This window comes from Vigna radiata, chromosome 4 (assembly GCF_000741045.1).
Source record: "Vigna radiata var. radiata cultivar VC1973A chromosome 4, Vradiata_ver6, whole genome shotgun sequence".
Classification (NCBI taxonomy): domain Eukaryota; kingdom Viridiplantae; phylum Streptophyta; class Magnoliopsida; order Fabales; family Fabaceae; genus Vigna; species Vigna radiata.
This window is the reverse complement of record NC_028354.1, coordinates 4,730,855-4,747,323: the sequence shown is the minus strand read 5'-3', so window position 1 is coordinate 4,747,323 and position 16,469 is coordinate 4,730,855. Positions and strand designations below refer to the sequence as shown.

At 31.1% G+C, this 16,469-nt stretch overlaps 2 protein-coding genes across 5 annotated transcripts; one reads left to right on the top strand and one right to left on the bottom strand.

The window, feature by feature from the left end:
* The first annotated feature begins 6,089 nt into the window (after positions 1-6,089).
* LOC106758181 (origin of replication complex subunit 1A) lies at positions 6,090-11,953 on the top strand. The gene is made up of 16 exons (XM_014641124.2): positions 6,090-7,000; positions 7,099-7,234; positions 7,466-7,618; positions 7,716-7,856; positions 7,943-8,094; positions 8,173-8,272; positions 8,386-8,508; positions 8,601-8,762; positions 8,855-8,912; positions 9,075-9,253; positions 9,368-9,482; positions 9,978-10,048; positions 10,555-10,650; positions 11,159-11,235; positions 11,347-11,430; positions 11,694-11,953. The coding sequence occupies exons 1-16, from the start codon at positions 6,186-6,188 to the stop codon at positions 11,758-11,760; spliced, it is 2,529 nt and encodes an 842-aa protein (XP_014496610.1). The 5' UTR covers positions 6,090-6,185; the 3' UTR covers positions 11,761-11,953.
* Positions 11,954-13,014: 1,061 nt separating this feature from the next.
* On the bottom strand, positions 13,015-16,278 carry LOC106758645 (polyadenylate-binding protein RBP47B'). Of its 4 annotated transcripts, none has more exons than XM_022779621.1 (7): positions 15,504-16,278; positions 15,243-15,373; positions 15,049-15,145; positions 14,038-14,181; positions 13,855-13,949; positions 13,351-13,581; positions 13,015-13,294 (listed from the first exon to the last, which is right to left on the bottom strand). In XM_022779621.1, exons 1-6 carry the CDS (start codon positions 16,185-16,187, stop codon positions 13,488-13,490), a joined length of 1,245 nt encoding a protein of 414 aa, XP_022635342.1. In that variant the 5' UTR covers positions 16,188-16,278; the 3' UTR covers positions 13,015-13,294; positions 13,351-13,487. The 4 variants fall into 4 exon arrangements, with proteins under 4 accessions (XP_022635342.1, XP_014497074.1, XP_022635339.1 ...); XM_014641588.2 differs by having other exon boundaries at positions 13,015-13,260; positions 13,317-13,581; positions 14,038-14,208; positions 15,504-16,276; XM_022779618.1 differs by having other exon boundaries at positions 14,038-14,208; positions 15,504-16,276.
* Between the last annotated feature and the right edge of the window lie 191 nt (positions 16,279-16,469).

Below are 16,469 nucleotides of genomic sequence, written 5' to 3'. Positions count from 1 at the left end.
TATAAATATCTCATTTTTAACCGTGTTTAACTATTATAAGAATTATCATACATTCAATATAAAAAACAGATTATTCAAAGAAATATATAAAGGTTATTATAGTTATCTTTAGTATAATTATAACACTAAATAAATAAGTAAATATATATATATATATATATATATATATATATAGATTTTATATTATTAAAAGTGATATTATATTGAAACTAAAAGCGTAATAAATCTTTTAAAACAAACCAAAAACAAAAGAATAAACATTTCTATGTCTCAACACTATCATCATCATCATGTACCTTATCAATAAAGATTTCATCTACTCACATCATTGAGGTGATAACTACAAACAAACACACAAAAACAACGATAAAAAAGTAAGCTAATTTACCAAAAGGACATTCATACAACAAAAACTATAGATGTTAACTCATATACAAAGTTATATCAAAAAATCCTAAGGCATACAATCATACATTCTAGAATTTATCATCTTGATAGATGTATTGATGTCAAACTCTGATGGGTTATGAACTTGTGGTGACTTTGACTACTCTGCAGAGTTATTGTCAATGAGTATACTGTACCACACACAAAGTTAGTATGTTAATTAGCACCTTAGATTAAGATAAAACCCCTAGACTAGGACCTCCTAATCCTCTCACTACATACCAGAGCGTTAAGATAACCCCTAATACGGAATCAAAACATCAATACATGCACCATTGGAACCATTACAAGAAACTTCTCCTTTAAATTCCTTTCTCAACATACCTCATTCATACTCACAACCATGTTATAATCCATGAGGCATCACAAATCCACAATAAACATACATAGAGTTCATAATAAATCACTTTAAACAACAAAGGATAAGAAAATCATAGAAAACTACATTGGCGCTCAGATTGACACTCAGCACAAAACCTCTTGTAAAGGGAGTGTTCAGCACTAGTTTTGCTGTTAAGCGCCAAAGCTCTCGCAAGTTGTCTCGCTCAGCGACACCAATCTGTTGCTCAACAAAATATGATGAAAAAGGTTCAAGAATTAAAGTGGAAAGTGACACTCAACGGTACCTTGTCACCGCTAAGCGCTAAACCATTCACAGAAATGGCCGCTCAACAATGAAAGTTAGTGCTAAACGGTCTGGAGCACAACTGCTTTCAAAATTGACCAGCCAAGTTGTGCTTAACGCCACACCAACACAGTTTAACACTATATAAAAAACTTAAACATTTAAATTTGTGATTTGGGGAACTAAGTACCTATTCAAATAATTAAATTGGTATTTTTGACTCAGTTATTTGTTCATAAACAAGTCTCAATGTCAGGGTGAATGTCAATATGCATCCTCAATCCCTCAATTCAACACCAATTCTAAAAAACTACAATAACAGGTTTCAGCAAGAATTCAACCAAACTATGTAAGCAATTATATCAATCTCAGACAACCAAACACGTTACATAATTCTCATAGTATCAAAACTTGAAAACAATAGTATTTAGTTTTCCTTATCTATTAGAGAATCAAATAGTCCTAAGGATCTTAAACATAGTTTCACAAGCTCAATGAGCTCTATCTACTCCTATAAACCATAGAAACACGATAAGGATATAGTATTAAGACCATTGATCAATAGAGTCTTATAGAGGACTTAGATGTCACATGCAAACCATAATATTTCACAAACAAACATACTAAGAAAAAAAGTATAAACCAACTTACTCTTTTACATAAATTGATTAGATAGACATAAAAATATCGTCTCAAGTGTCACTCAAATATCTTACCTTTAAATATATAAACAAGATATTGAAAGGTTTAGAAAAGTAATACAAATCTTTAAAAAAAAGTTTTAAAAAAATGATATATTTTTAAATAATAAATTTCGTTAATAAAAATTCTATTATACATTAAACTTTTAATATTAATTCTTTATTTTTAAAATAATCGAAACTGGTTATTTAAAACATGTTATCTAATATACTATTTTATGTACTCTTACATAAGTTATGATAAATTTCTAAAACTGTTATTGTTGTTGTTATATTCTTTTATCATAATGGTTATAATAGAGTTATATAATAATATTTTTTATAAAAGGAATAATGTTATAATAAAACTATATAATAATATATTTATAAAAGGGAATAATTATCAAAAATTTAAATTCGATGTTTATAATATTTTAAGTTAATGTAACTCTCTTATTAATTCAATTATAAGAAAATATTTAGTTATATCATTTCGGATCGTTTTAACTTGGTTCATTATTAACCCTTTACGAGTAAGATGAAGAGATAGACTTATCATAATTATGTGAACTTAAGTTTTGACTCTCAATCAAATTTAAAAAAATATTATTATTTTTTATTTAATATATATTAAAAAATATATAAATATTTTATGAGTCTTTAATTTATAACTAATATTTTTAATTAAATAAATTAAAATGTTATTGTCTTTACATACTAACTTAATTCATAATTAATAATAGAAAATTAAATTACAAGTGTTGATTACAAAAAATTATTTTTTAACTATTTTTTATTTTATTTTATTGTAGTTAAAACTCATCCAACTTTGTCAAGTTGGCAAGTTATTGTTAGATGGGTTTGCTTTGACACTTCTATATTCAATGTGTGGACCTTCATTTAATACTCAAATATCATACTTCATTTTCATCTCTTTGGATTCCATGACTTAGCACACAAATATGAAATATGCTTAGTTTGTTTGTTTGATTTTATTTTTTTAATAATTTTTAGTTTTTCTTCTTTATACGATTTAACGATCTTTAGCTCAAACTTTTTATTTGAAAATTATTTTATTCAACTCGGTGTTTTAAGCAATTTTTAATATTTTCATTAAACAATTTTGTTTATCGAAATAAATTTTATTTTTGTTTGTACATTGTTTAATTGAGATTTGATTAATTTGTAAATATTAAATAAATTAAACTAAGAGAGAGAGAGAGAGACAATAAATATTCAAATGAAATTAAACTAATAATCAAAGAAAAATCATAAAATTAATTTTTTAAATTACTTAATAAATCAAGGATTTTGCATTATCAAACACTCAAAATTAACATTAACTCAAATTTAACATTAAGTCATTTTTAAATGGAAAAATAAAACATTTAAAATAGGTACAAATAATCAAAGTGTGTTCAAAAAATAATTAAAATACAACAAATAGAAATATTGAAAAACCATAAATGATCAAACGTGTATTAAAGTTGAGGCTTACACATCCTGAAATGCAATACATTCTATTAATGAAACCATTAAAAGAAAAAAAAAATGTCTAATTGAGATCGTGATGGAAGAAAAAATACGTTGAAAATTTAAATAAACTTTATTAAAATGTGGAAAGAGTCGAACAAATAAAAATAAATAAAGAAATTTAGTAAAATAAGATTAATTTTTTAAATAAAGCGGAACAAAAAAGAAAAAGAAAAAGATTAATTTTTTAATGAATTTTAAATTTTGTTAAGGAAATTTTTTTTAATAGACTTTAAAATTCATTAAAAAAATCATTTAACAGATTTTGAAATCAGTTAAATTTTTTTTCAAAAACTTCAACAAATTCTAAAAAGACTTAAAAAATTCTTTAATAAATTTTAAAATCGATTGAAGAATTTTTTTTTAATAAATTTTGAAATCTATTAAAAAGAAATAATTTTGGAATTAAAAAAAATGTGGAAGTACAGTAACAAATGTGGAGAAATGTAAGGAGAAACACTCACTTTCATATATCTTCTTGATAATGCCATTGTTTAGTTTCGATAATGGAAGATTAGTTTTAGCAGAAAATAATAAATAAGCAGCATTTTATTAAGTAAACGAAATTGAAGAATTCTAATAAAAAAATATTTTACCAATATCGTTATAGTGACACAATCCATTTATGAAAAATAATAAAGATGATAATATAAATAAAAATATATATTTTTTATCGAGTAATAACTCAAAGTATTAATATATTACATCTAATTTAAATATATTAGCTAATAGCTCATTATTCTTGCTTAAAAGTTGAGCTGCCTACATTGTTAATTAAGAACCAACACAAGTAGCATATTATACTAGAGACGTCTTCGTGTAAATTGTACTAAGTAAATACCACTAATTATTTCATATATACTTGATGTGCGTAAGAAAATTTTAAAATGAACTAATCTTTAAAATAAAAAAAATCATAATCATTATATTAAAAAAAAATGACATACTTTTCTTCATTCATTCTTTTCAATCGCAATTTCGCGTATACTTATATCAACAACAAAACAAAATCATTTATTTCATTTAAATAATAGTTTTTTATATCGAACTAAAATTAACTGCTATCAATTAATTGTTGAACTAAAAAAAATGTTTATAATGAAATTTGAACTGTTTTATAATTTAGTTTTAGAAAATTAAACTTTTAAAATTATAATTTAGTTAATTTCGTATTAATTTTAAACTAATTTATTTTATACTTTTTATTTATTTAAGAGTTTATAAAGTTACAATTTAGTTTAATTATTGTTGATTAAATCAAACATTAATCAGGACTGACTCGATCGAATTAATTGATTTTTAACTATGGTTACTCAGTTGAATTTGATCAAAACCGTCTTGACCATTCGTGGTCATACTAGACAAATTTCTTTAATTTTCAACCAGTGTCGAGTTGGTCAAATTCGATCAATTTCAATCGAGACCAACTCAACTAAGTTTCAATCATGGTTGTCTCAGTCAAATTTGACTAGGATCAACTCAACCAAATTCGACTATTTTTGTGTCAAGATCAAATCGAGCGAGTTTTAATCGTGAACATTCCAATCTAATTTGTCAGATATTAAATCAAAATCAATTCGGTCAAATTTCAATCGAGACTAACTTGACCGAGTTTCGTTTATGACTTTCTTAACCTATTTCACTCAACCAAATATTTATTTTTATTTACAAAAATTAAAATTAAAATTATATTGTACGAACTAATTTTTTTTATATATATAGTCTTTTAGTTAACGAAAATTGAAAGGATTTTACTTTATAATCAGTCTGACTTTGAAATAAAAATAAACATTTTACAACAAAGGTACAAATGGTAAAAAAAATATATATAAAAAAATTACAACATGCAACCTTATTATTTATTTTTATATATATATATATATATATATATATATATATATATATATATATATATAATTAAAATTGTCAATTTGAGTTATGATTTAGAAATTAATTCTAAATCCCCTCCTAAATTAAGATACCTTTATTGACCCACTGAATATATGAATTGAAAAATTATAGTGTTATATGGACTGGTGGATTAAGGTCAAAGTTTAAGTAAGTTTAACTCACAATATTAAAATAAGATTTTAGCAAATAAAAAATTAAAAATAAAGTACTATCATCATTTTCAAAGTTCCATTTTTAAAATATAATTTATTTAAGAATTTATTAAAAAATTATGTTTTTCGCCTTTAAACTATGCTTTTTATTTTATTTTATTTTATATCTTCAAGTTTATATCATTAATGTTACATGAGTTTCTCTGTAAATCAGTATACATAATATTTACATAATGTAAATTTGAATTTATAATTAATTATAATTCTTTATGATTATATTAAATTAACATCATATTTTTTTTTAATTATTGATACTTATATAAAGTATAAAGATAATATCAGTGACTTAATTTATAATTTTTTTTATTTTTTTTATAGAGATCTATTTTTTTATGATTTTGAGACTTTAAATTAAAATATATTGAATTATGAATTAATATGAATAATTTAAATTAAATTTGGTGTAGTAAAACTTAAAAAGAAAAACTAAGATTTTTTATGTGTATACAATTTTATTTAAGTAAATAGGTTTTGCAAATCTATTTTTAATAAAAAATTTACCTAAAAAAATGAATTAGCTTTTCGTATAAGATCTTAATATTTCACTACTTTTCTTACAAAAATTGGAATACGATCCTACTTACGTATTTTTAGTGTTTTTAATGGTAGTACGGTACAGGTATTAATCATGGGGTGTAGGAAGTAAAACCATAATTATTCTATAAATAATAGCAGAAAAGTATTTGGCGCCAATTTTGATAGTTGCAAGCACCACCATTGTTGCTCACTCCTTTCAGCCCTAGCTAGCTACTTTCTTTCTCAATCTTTTACTCTTCAATGGCTGCAACTCCTTCCAAATGCAAATTGCGATCTCAATCTGATGCCAAATCATCGCCGGCTGTAACCCCAAGCACTCCACAAACCCTACATCTGCGCAGATCCCCACGCGCCAGGTCCCTCCTCTTCGATGCTACCAAATCTCCCAGTTCACCTTGTGAAATCTCCCTCACAACTCCCAAACGTAGAAATCAACGAATCAGCGATAATGTCGGGCATGATTCTGGCGAAGTCAAAGTCGCCACTAAAAAATCAGCTAAGATGAACGGTGCATCGAAGGAAAAGTATAGGAAGAGCTCAATTGAAGCTTCTCTCGCTCCGGTGACGCCGGCTTCTTCGGAGAAGACCTCAAAGAGGAAGAGGGAGGGTGAGAAGAAGGATGTGGTTACCAGAGCTAAAAGGGGGAAATTTGAGAATGAAAAAAGGAGTTCAAAATTGCCTGCGAGGCGCCAGTATTACAAAAAAGTGATTTTTGATGGGGGGGAGTTTGAAGTGGGGGATGACGTTTATGTCAAGAGGAGAGAAGATGCTGCTTCGGATGATGAAGATCCCGAGGTTGAGGTGTGTAGGATGTGTTTCATGACAAACAATGAGGTCCTGATTGAGTGTGACGATTGTTTGAATGGGTTTCATTTGAAATGTCTGAGGCCTCCATTGAAGGATGTTCCTGAAGGGGATTGGATATGTGGGTTCTGTGAGGCTCGGAGGATTGGTAAGGAGGTTCACCTTCCAAAGCCTCCGGTGGGTAAGAAAGTGGTTAGAACTTATAGGGAGAAACTTCTTTCCAGTGATTTGTGGGCTGCTCATATAGAAAGGTATGCAATGTCTTTTTGCTGTAGAATTAGATACACTTGCATTGTATTTTCTTTTGTTGAATACTAATCAGGTTTGTGTCAATTGGGCATTTGGGTAGCATGTGGAAAGAGGTAGACGGCAACTATTGGTGTCGGGTGCGTTGGTATACAATCCCGGAAGAGACTTCTGTAGGGAGGCAGCCTCATAACCTGAGAAGGGAGCTATACCGAACTAACGAGTTTGCTGACATTGAGGTACTAGGTTTTAGCTGTTGCATGCTGATAGTAAATTGTTAATTCACATGAAGGTTTTTTAGTTGAACTTCCTGTCAATCGAGCTCAATATTTAATAAATTGAATCTAGCACGTTCTTGTATTCTTTCATGAATATTTTAAAAATTTCTGTAGGCTTTGGTCAGGCATAATGTTAAAGGTAGTAGGAACTTATCCTTCTTTACTTTATCATGTTCTCTCATATTTATGCAGATGGAATCTGTCCTTAGACATTGCTTTGTTATGACCCCTAAAGAATATGCTAACGCCAGCAATGAGGGAGATGATGTTTTCTTATGTGAATATGAGTATGACATCAATTGGCATAGTTTCAAACGTCTTGCTGATATTGACAATGAAAGAGAGGTAATCATGTCAGAGTAGTATCAAGATCATTCTCCCTAAAGAAAAGAGTTCACCATTTAACAGTTCCAGTATTAATGAGTTTATTCTTGTATGATAGAATGGTGAAGAGACTGACAGTGATGAAGACTGGGGCCTTGACAAGGAATCAGATTCTGATACAGATGAAGATATTGGATATGAAGAAGAAAACACTAAAGATGGACTATCTCAGCCATCAAAAGGCCACCACCTAGCTGCAGTATGGATATTATTGTGCATTTTGCAATATTTTTCATTTTTAGTATTTGTGATTTCCTAAAGAAAATAAATGTGTGAATGACACAGAATCTTCACAAGGGACGGTTCTTTGGACTTCAGAAGATAGGCACCAAAAGAATTCCACAGCATGTAAGGTCTCACAAACAGACCGATCTTGAGAGAGCAAAGGCTACACTGTTGTTGGCATCACTACCTAAATCTTTACCTTGTAGAAACAAGTATGTTTAGGTTTGAATATGAATTTCAATATCTTATATCTATCTGTCAGGTTATTAATAAAAAGTGATTTTGTTCAGAGAAATGGAGGAGATAACTACATTCATCAAAGGTGCTATTTCTGACAATCAATGTCTGGGAGGTTGCCTCTACATTCATGGAGTTCCCGGAACTGGCAAGGTATCCTCGGTTGATCTTCTATATTGGTTCTTGAGTGTACTATACAATTAGGTAGGAACCTGGCTATCGCCAAACAATTCTTGCTTATTCCTTTTATCCATGTGTAACTACAGACAATGAGTGTACTATCGGTGATGAGGAGCTTGAAGGCAGAAGTTGATGCTGGAAACATCAAGCCATACACATTTGTGGAGATTAACGGTTTGAAGTTGGCATCACCAGAAAATATTTATCGGGTAAGGTTCATGAAGTATATCATAATTTTTGTCTAGATAGTATAACATACAAATTCCTCGGTTATTTTCTTATAGTTTTGATATTCTTTCAGGTCATATACGAGGCACTGAATGGACATAGGGTCAGCTGGAAAAAGGCTCTCCACTTGCTGAATGAGAGATTTGTAGAAGGAAAGAAAATCAGAGACGAGGCTGATCGACCATGTATTTTGCTTATTGATGAACTCGATCTTCTAGTAACCAGAAACCAATCGGTAATCTACAAATCCTACTGCAGGAAACTTGTCACTAGGTACATTCTTTAAAATATGTAATGACATTGTGCTGGACATTTCTTTTTTCACAGGTTCTGTATAATATTCTTGACTGGCCTACTAAGCCACATTCCAAACTAATAGTCATAGGTAAGACAATGCTCTTTTGAATTGTTTTTTCAGTATTTTTATTTTCTAGTTTGCAGAAATAATTTAAAAAGTGGGCAAACAAGAATCCAAATGATTATAACAACTCCATGCCTTTTGTGGATTACACAAATTTACTCTTCAATACTAATGTAATCAATTCAGGGATAGCAAATACTATGGATCTTCCAGAGAAATTACTTCCTCGTATATCAAGCAGAATGGGAATTCAGAGGCTTTGCTTTGGCCCATATAATTTTCACCAGCTTCAAGAAATCATCTCAAGTCGCCTAAATGGAATTGATGTATTTGAAAAGCAAGCTGTAGAATTTGCTTCAAGAAAGGTTAGTCTCTGACATTTTGAAGATTGATTTTCTCTGATCTTTCATAAACAGTGGCCACTTGTTTTTGGGATATAGTTTGTTGGTTAACATCCAAGATGCTGTTTGATTATTCAGGTTGCAGCTATCTCAGGAGATGCACGTCGTGCTTTGGAGATATGCAGACGTGCCGCTGAAATTGCAGATTATAGAATGAAGAACTTAATTTCTAATCCTGATCTTGTTACTACAGGTATTTTAGCATACCTTATATAATTTTTTCCTATCATTACTGTCATCACGGTAGAAATGTTTCCTGTGTTTTGAATTTTGTTAATTGAAGTTTGTATCGTGTGTTTAATGATATGTTTTCTTCTGTGTTATTTTTGGGCATTGTCTACAATCTCAATGAATATCTCATTTGAAGTCAATTTTTTCTAATTATATTATAAACATAACAATTAGAGTTTTGAACATTTGCTCTCTGCTCAGAATTTGCATGTACATCGGTGCTTGATATTACCATGAAATTATGGAAACCACAAATTCAATATATTGGCAGTGTTGCTAGGTCTGCATCCTTGATATTGATTTACAAATCTGACATTGTTCCATCTTGTCTTCTATAATGAAGTGTCTGATTTACTTTTTAATCTAAACTAAGATCATCAACCGCATGCACGAACTCCTTACTTTGAGTTTAGTCGAAGTGCTGCTGCCCACTAATTCATTTGCATATGCTCTCTAGGAAAGCTACTTGTTGGAATGGTAGATGTTGAAGCAGCCATTCAAGAAATGTTTCAAGCACCTCATATTCAAGTGAGTTGAATTTTGCTATGTACTGCATTATTTCTTGGTGCTTCTTGAAGTACCTTTATTTTAGTGAATGTTAGATGATGCCATAGGGCATGGATAGTGAACGAAAGTCTTGGGACGTACATGCTATCTGTGACATTTGATACATTGTTGCTAGTGTAACTTGGATACACACCATTACAAATAGCAAAATTGATCTATTTCTTCAATTGAAGATTATAACGAGAACGAATAACTTGTTCTGATTTATATGATCGGCGGTTAGAGTTATCAGTAGAACAATTTGAATGTTGTTTTAATTTGTCATATACATGGGACCAATCATTATAGGACATAATAGGAAATCAATGTTAGCACTGTTGTTTATATATAATCATATTTTCTCCCAAAATGCACGAGCTTAAATAATTAATACAATCTAAATCACCTTTTATACATTAGTTCATCTGGCCGAAAAATGCTCACATTTTATACCGGTCTTTCATTTACCTCATTATTTCTTTTTGAAGATGATGAAAAGCAGTTCCAGGTTGAGCAAAATTTTCCTGACAGCTATGGTACACGAGCTTTATAATACAGGAATGGGGGAAACCACTTTTGAAAAGGTAAGCTCCTGATTTTGTTCTCCTTTGCATTCTGACCATACTCGTATTGTTCACCTTTAAATCTCAGTCAACATGTATTCATCTGAACAAAATTACTTCTAGTATTTTTAACGCATGCATATTTGACAAGTTATGAAATGTAGGGGCCTTGGAGGTTTTATATTATGATATTCGCTTTCTCATACGAATATGATTTATTAGAAGTTCATTTGATTGGTATTGATTAGCCGATAACCTTTGTGACCGAACATAGAATCTCTAATCAAAATTAAAGTTTCACTTTGGTAATTCATATGATAAAGGTTTGTAAAAGATTACAATATCTCCAATTTTTATCAAAGAGCATACAAAGTTGTATGAATCTGTTTCTAAGTTTTTGCTCTATTCTTTCACCAATGATATGCTCTACCATGTTATCCCCTTCCCCAAATCTATATCCATGAAAATTGAAATAAAAGGTTCATTTGTATTGCCTCCTTACTTAGGGTTGTTTTACTTTGCAATGCAGTTGGCAATGAGGGTTTCATGCCTATGTATCAGCAACGGAGAAACTTTTCCTGGATACGATACTCTGCTGCAAGTGGGGTAAGACTTTTGTTGTATTTTCTTGTGCCCTCGAAGACAATATTGTTCTGCAGGCAGACTAAGTGTATGTGATTCATGCTAACATATTTTTATTCCTTTCTTTTTCTGCAGCTGTAAGCTAGGTGAATGCAGGATTATTTTATGTGAAGCAGGCTCCAAGCACAAGTTGCAAAAACTACAGCTTAATTTTCCTAGGTTAGTTTTCAAAGCTCATAATTTCTTCAGCTGATTCTGCTCAAGCAAATGGCAGGATTATCTTGCAGTTTTGACCTGAAAACTATTTTGCCTTCTTTTGCATGTGATGTGAATCATAGTTCTATGTTTAACCATAGTCTATTAATATAGGAATCAACCTTTTCAAATGATTGTTTTAGACATAAATTTCTTATCTATTTATTGAAGAGCTACATATAAGCTGCTTTCTTTGATTTGACTAATTTAATTTCACCTTTTGGCAGTGATGATGTGGCCTTTGCGCTGAGAGACTGCAAAGATCTACCTTGGCTGTCAAAGTATCTAATGTAGGAAAATCAGAATTACAAAATAGTTCAACATTCTCATCTTTTAGCCAAGGTTGTCTGATTGATTCCCGGGCAAGAAGTCACAACATTTGTTTAGACTACTTTATTCTTTAGTGAGTCATCGAGTGCTAAGGGAGATTAATCAGACTCACAAATTTACCTTCTGTTATAAGGAAAAAATTACGTTCTTATAAAAATTTTGCTTACAGTTTATTTTTAAATTCATAATAACTTATTTCATTGTCTGATACTTTAAAATAATTGATTATTTGATGTTCAATGAAAATATTAGCATTTTTTACTCATAAGTTTAGTTATTTGTTTATTCATTTTATTTTATTGTTATTGCAAGTTCAGCTGGTCTCTTAAAATTGAAGCAGTTTAACTCTGTAAAATAAATCAATTCCTTTCTGTTAAATTACTAGTAACGTTTTTTAGCTTAAGTGTCTGTATTAGTTGGAGGATGATTAGATCACGATGGCATAATCAAAACAAATAGAATTATTAAAAACCATTAAGTGTTCAATTTTTTAGTAAATCCTCGAGGCAAATTAGTCGTAAAATTATATTTTTAATCTTGATCTAATATTAATCATTTATTTCAACAATCAAACTTGCAATTACGAAAAGAGGGAAACACTGCTACCCGATGTTTCATTTATTTTTGTTCCTTTTTTTGTGGGATTTCTATTGTTTGTTATTTCGTGTTCAATTTCTGTTTTATGTAGGTTACTGGAATAAAAATTCTTGGTAGGTTGAGTTAAGATTCTAGATTATATGTGTTTCAGATGGCTTTTTCTTAGTCTGAACTACCGCTATATTTTTTAAAATAACCATTTTATGTTTTGTAAAGATGACTTTTGAATTATTTGATTTAAACTTTTTTTAAAATATTTCTTTTAGAACTTTTAGAAGAGAAATTTTAACATCAGCTTTCTAAAATATATATAATCTTTCAGAAATAGCCCTTTTGAAATTAGATTTTTAAAAATTCTGGCTTGTAACAAATTGAAGAGTGCCTTTCCGGTACCACCAAGATATCAAATATACTAATTCCTTTATTTTTATTTTCATATTGTTTTTATTTCTTTCTAACCAAATACATTTTTAAAGTTCTTAACAAAAATAACAAAAAGCCAGTTTTAACAAATAAAATTTTCAATTTAATATATAATAATAGAACCTCGTTCCCGTAAGCTTTCCTTTTATCAATGAGGACAAGGTAAAAAAAATATTTAAACTTTAAAAAGACCATATATACAACATATATACAACTTTTTAAAAGATGAAAGTAATACAATTTTTTCAAACCCATGATAGAAAAAAATGATTTTCATTCTATAATACCTACTAATTATTTAATGGAATGCTACTTGTCTGACTATTCTAAACTTTCATTCTTTAGACAAAGCTGATTTTAAGGAGAACCGCATTTGGGATGATCTCACTAAGTATTGACAAGAGTTAAACCTATGAACTCAGTAAGTATTGACAAGAGTTAAACCTATGAACTCAGTAAGTATTGACAAGAGTTAAACCTATGNTTGACAAGAGTTAAACCTATGAACTCAGTAAGTATTGACAAGAGTTAAACCTATGAACTCAGTAAGTATTGACAAGAGTTAAACCTATGAACTCAATGAGTTAAACCTATGCCGATTAAATCTGTGGGTGGAGTTGCAGAGTATTTTGACATATAATGCACATTGAGCAGGACCAAGAAATATATCTTTAAGTTTTTGGTAAGGATGATGAAGAGGATGTTTGCCATAGGGATCGCCCTAAAATGGCATTTCCATGTACTCTGGAGTATGCCTCATTTAACCTGCCCAACACAATCAAAGATCTGTCAGAAACATTCAAGAAGCAAAGATGGTGACAGTAGAAGTATTGTGTCCCAAATTCTACCAATTTAGATTTAAATTCTGTGTTGGATTTTTCTGTGATATTCATCTGTAATGTCTTCAAAATACCGCTGAATGCTGATTTTAAGGTTTTAAAATATATTAATTTTTTTTTTAAATATCAGTTATTAACACAAATTCCAGCAGAGAATCTAAACTCCAGCTTTTACAACAAAGGAGAAATAATTAATTACTTGTCAACATCTTGCATTGCCGAGGGATCATACAATTCCTCCCTTGGATCCATGGTAGGTGCAGGCATACCAGTTGGGTCTTGAGCACCTTCAACCTAAAAATAAACAATCAATAAAATAGTTCTCAGCACAGGAACCAATGCAATATGCAAAGTAAACTAAATTTAAAATTAAATGGATTACCTGTTGGGAGGGATACTGTTGATAGCCACCATATGCACCATATGCACCATATGTATACGATGAAGGGTCTTGAGCAGCCCCATAACCATATGCTTCATAACCCTGCCCATATCCATAGTAGGCATTCCATTGACTTGGATCCATCTGTTGGCCCCACCTACCATGTAAGTCCTATAACAATTTATTATAAATTATATTATAGTTAAAACTTGTAATAAATACATATTTTTAAACAGAAATTGTATTTCAGTGCATGAGACAAGGCTTTTTTATTTGCTGATAATATATTTGAAAATATTGAATTCAATTTAGAGTTATTTTTTTTTTAAAAAAAAGTGATTTGGGATGATTAAGAAGAAAATTATTTTGTACTGATTAAAAAATAAATCAAATTTAATATTAAAATTAAGAAATATATAGGAAGGAAACAAAAAGTATTTAATTGTTAATACAAACAAGGATAAGCCTTGTTACTCAAGGAGAATAACTCCTAAAAGGTAATCTCATTTAACAATACAACTCTTAAAAGATGCTATCATCCTTCATTTATAACTCCTAAAAATGTTTTCAATCAAGGATGATGATTCAAATTTACAACATAAGAGGAGTAAATGTTCAGGTAAAAGCTAACATAGAAAGATTCAATACGTTAATAACATAAACAATCGCCAAACACATGTGATGAAACGCTAGTTTGTCATTCTCCAAATAAACAAATACTCTCCCAAATAAGATCTGCATGATTTAATACAATATGATTTTTATTTCATTCTTTTCTACCAGCCCATTTAAAAGTTTTCAAAATCCCACCATCATCTTCACAATCTCACAAATGTTCAGGAGAATCTAAAACCATGCAGGGGTGCCATATTAACAACCTAGATATTTTGAAAGACTATACACATTGTAATGCTTAATGTAGCACAAATGGACCATGTTACAGCATGAAAACCTTTAAATACAAAAAGGTATTTTGATCTAGAAAGAGGCCATTTCTAAAAGAAAAATCACCTGTCTAGCTGCTAGGGTCCTACCCCAAGAAATCCTCACCACTTGTTGGCCTATGATCTTTCCCTGCGTATTCTGAATAACTTCTTCAGCTGATGCTCTGCAGCAGACACAAAGATATGGGAAGGTAAACACAACAACCAGTGTGTAATACAATAAATAAGTACAAACTAAAGACTAGGGAAATAGAAGAAAACCTAGTCCTAAATTGAACAAAGCCACATCCCCTGCCCAGAGGAATTTTAACAGAGATAATTTCTCCAAATTCAAGAAAGTTTTGCTTCAATTCCTCCTCAGACACATTAGGATCCAAATTACCAACAAAAATCTGCAAAAGAAATCTGGTCAGTCAAACATTGCACCAACAAAGAAAATCACACACACGCATAAAAATAATATAAACACGTATATGTGGATATCTTTTATTCTTTGGTCCATCTTTTGCACAACTAACTCACGGTAGTGTTATTAACATCATACTCCGGAGGTTGAACTTGAACCGGCGCAGTGTACGCCGGAGTCTGGTTCACCGGTTTGCTGGGCGCCGCGTGACCACTGGTGCTTTTCTTGGGCGTGGCGGCGCTAATGCGCATGGCTCTAGTGGAGCAATAAACCCCGTTCATCTCGCTCATGGAGCGGTTGCGTTCGTTCTCGTCGGAGAATTTGACAAAGCCGTAGCCCTTAGAGCGGCCCGTGTTGGGATCCGTGATGACCTTGGCGCCGCGAACGGAGTGGTAGTGAGCCCGGAAGGTTTCTTGGAGAAGATAGTCAGTTACGTCGGGCGCAAGGTCGCCCACGAAGACTGAGTGTTCTGGGCCCGCGTCGGGCCTGCGCTCACCGATGCCGAAAGAGGCCCAATTGAGCCTGAAGGTCTGTTCGGTGCCGGGCATAAACGTGCCGTTGTAGGTCTGGAGCACGCGCTCCGCTGCCTCGTGGGAAACAAACTCGACGAAACCGTAACCCTCGGGTTGGCCCGTCATCTTGTTGCGGATGATCTTGATGGAAAGAACCTCGCCGGTGTGGGCGAAACAGTGAGCGAGGTACGTCTCGTCCACCCAATACTGCAAATCCCCAATCCATAGCGTTCTCACTTCCTCAATTGTCGAAGGTTGGCTGTACCCCTGCGACGCCGCCGCCGCCATTGGTCCTCTGCTCTGCCTCCTCTCCGATACCACTGTAAGGAAGAACACCGCACACTCTCTTCTATTGGATTTTCTTATTTTTGTTTTAAAAGAAAATATTAACTGTTTCGATAGGTATTTTTGTCTTTAATTTATTTGTTAAATAACAAGAGCTACTTTTAATTCCTCTTTTTATGAGTAAATGTTATAAGATATAGATTTTTTCTTTGACAACAAAATAATATTTAATCATTAAATAAGTATAAAGCAATGCGATAACCACGTCCGGTTATAAAATTTAAC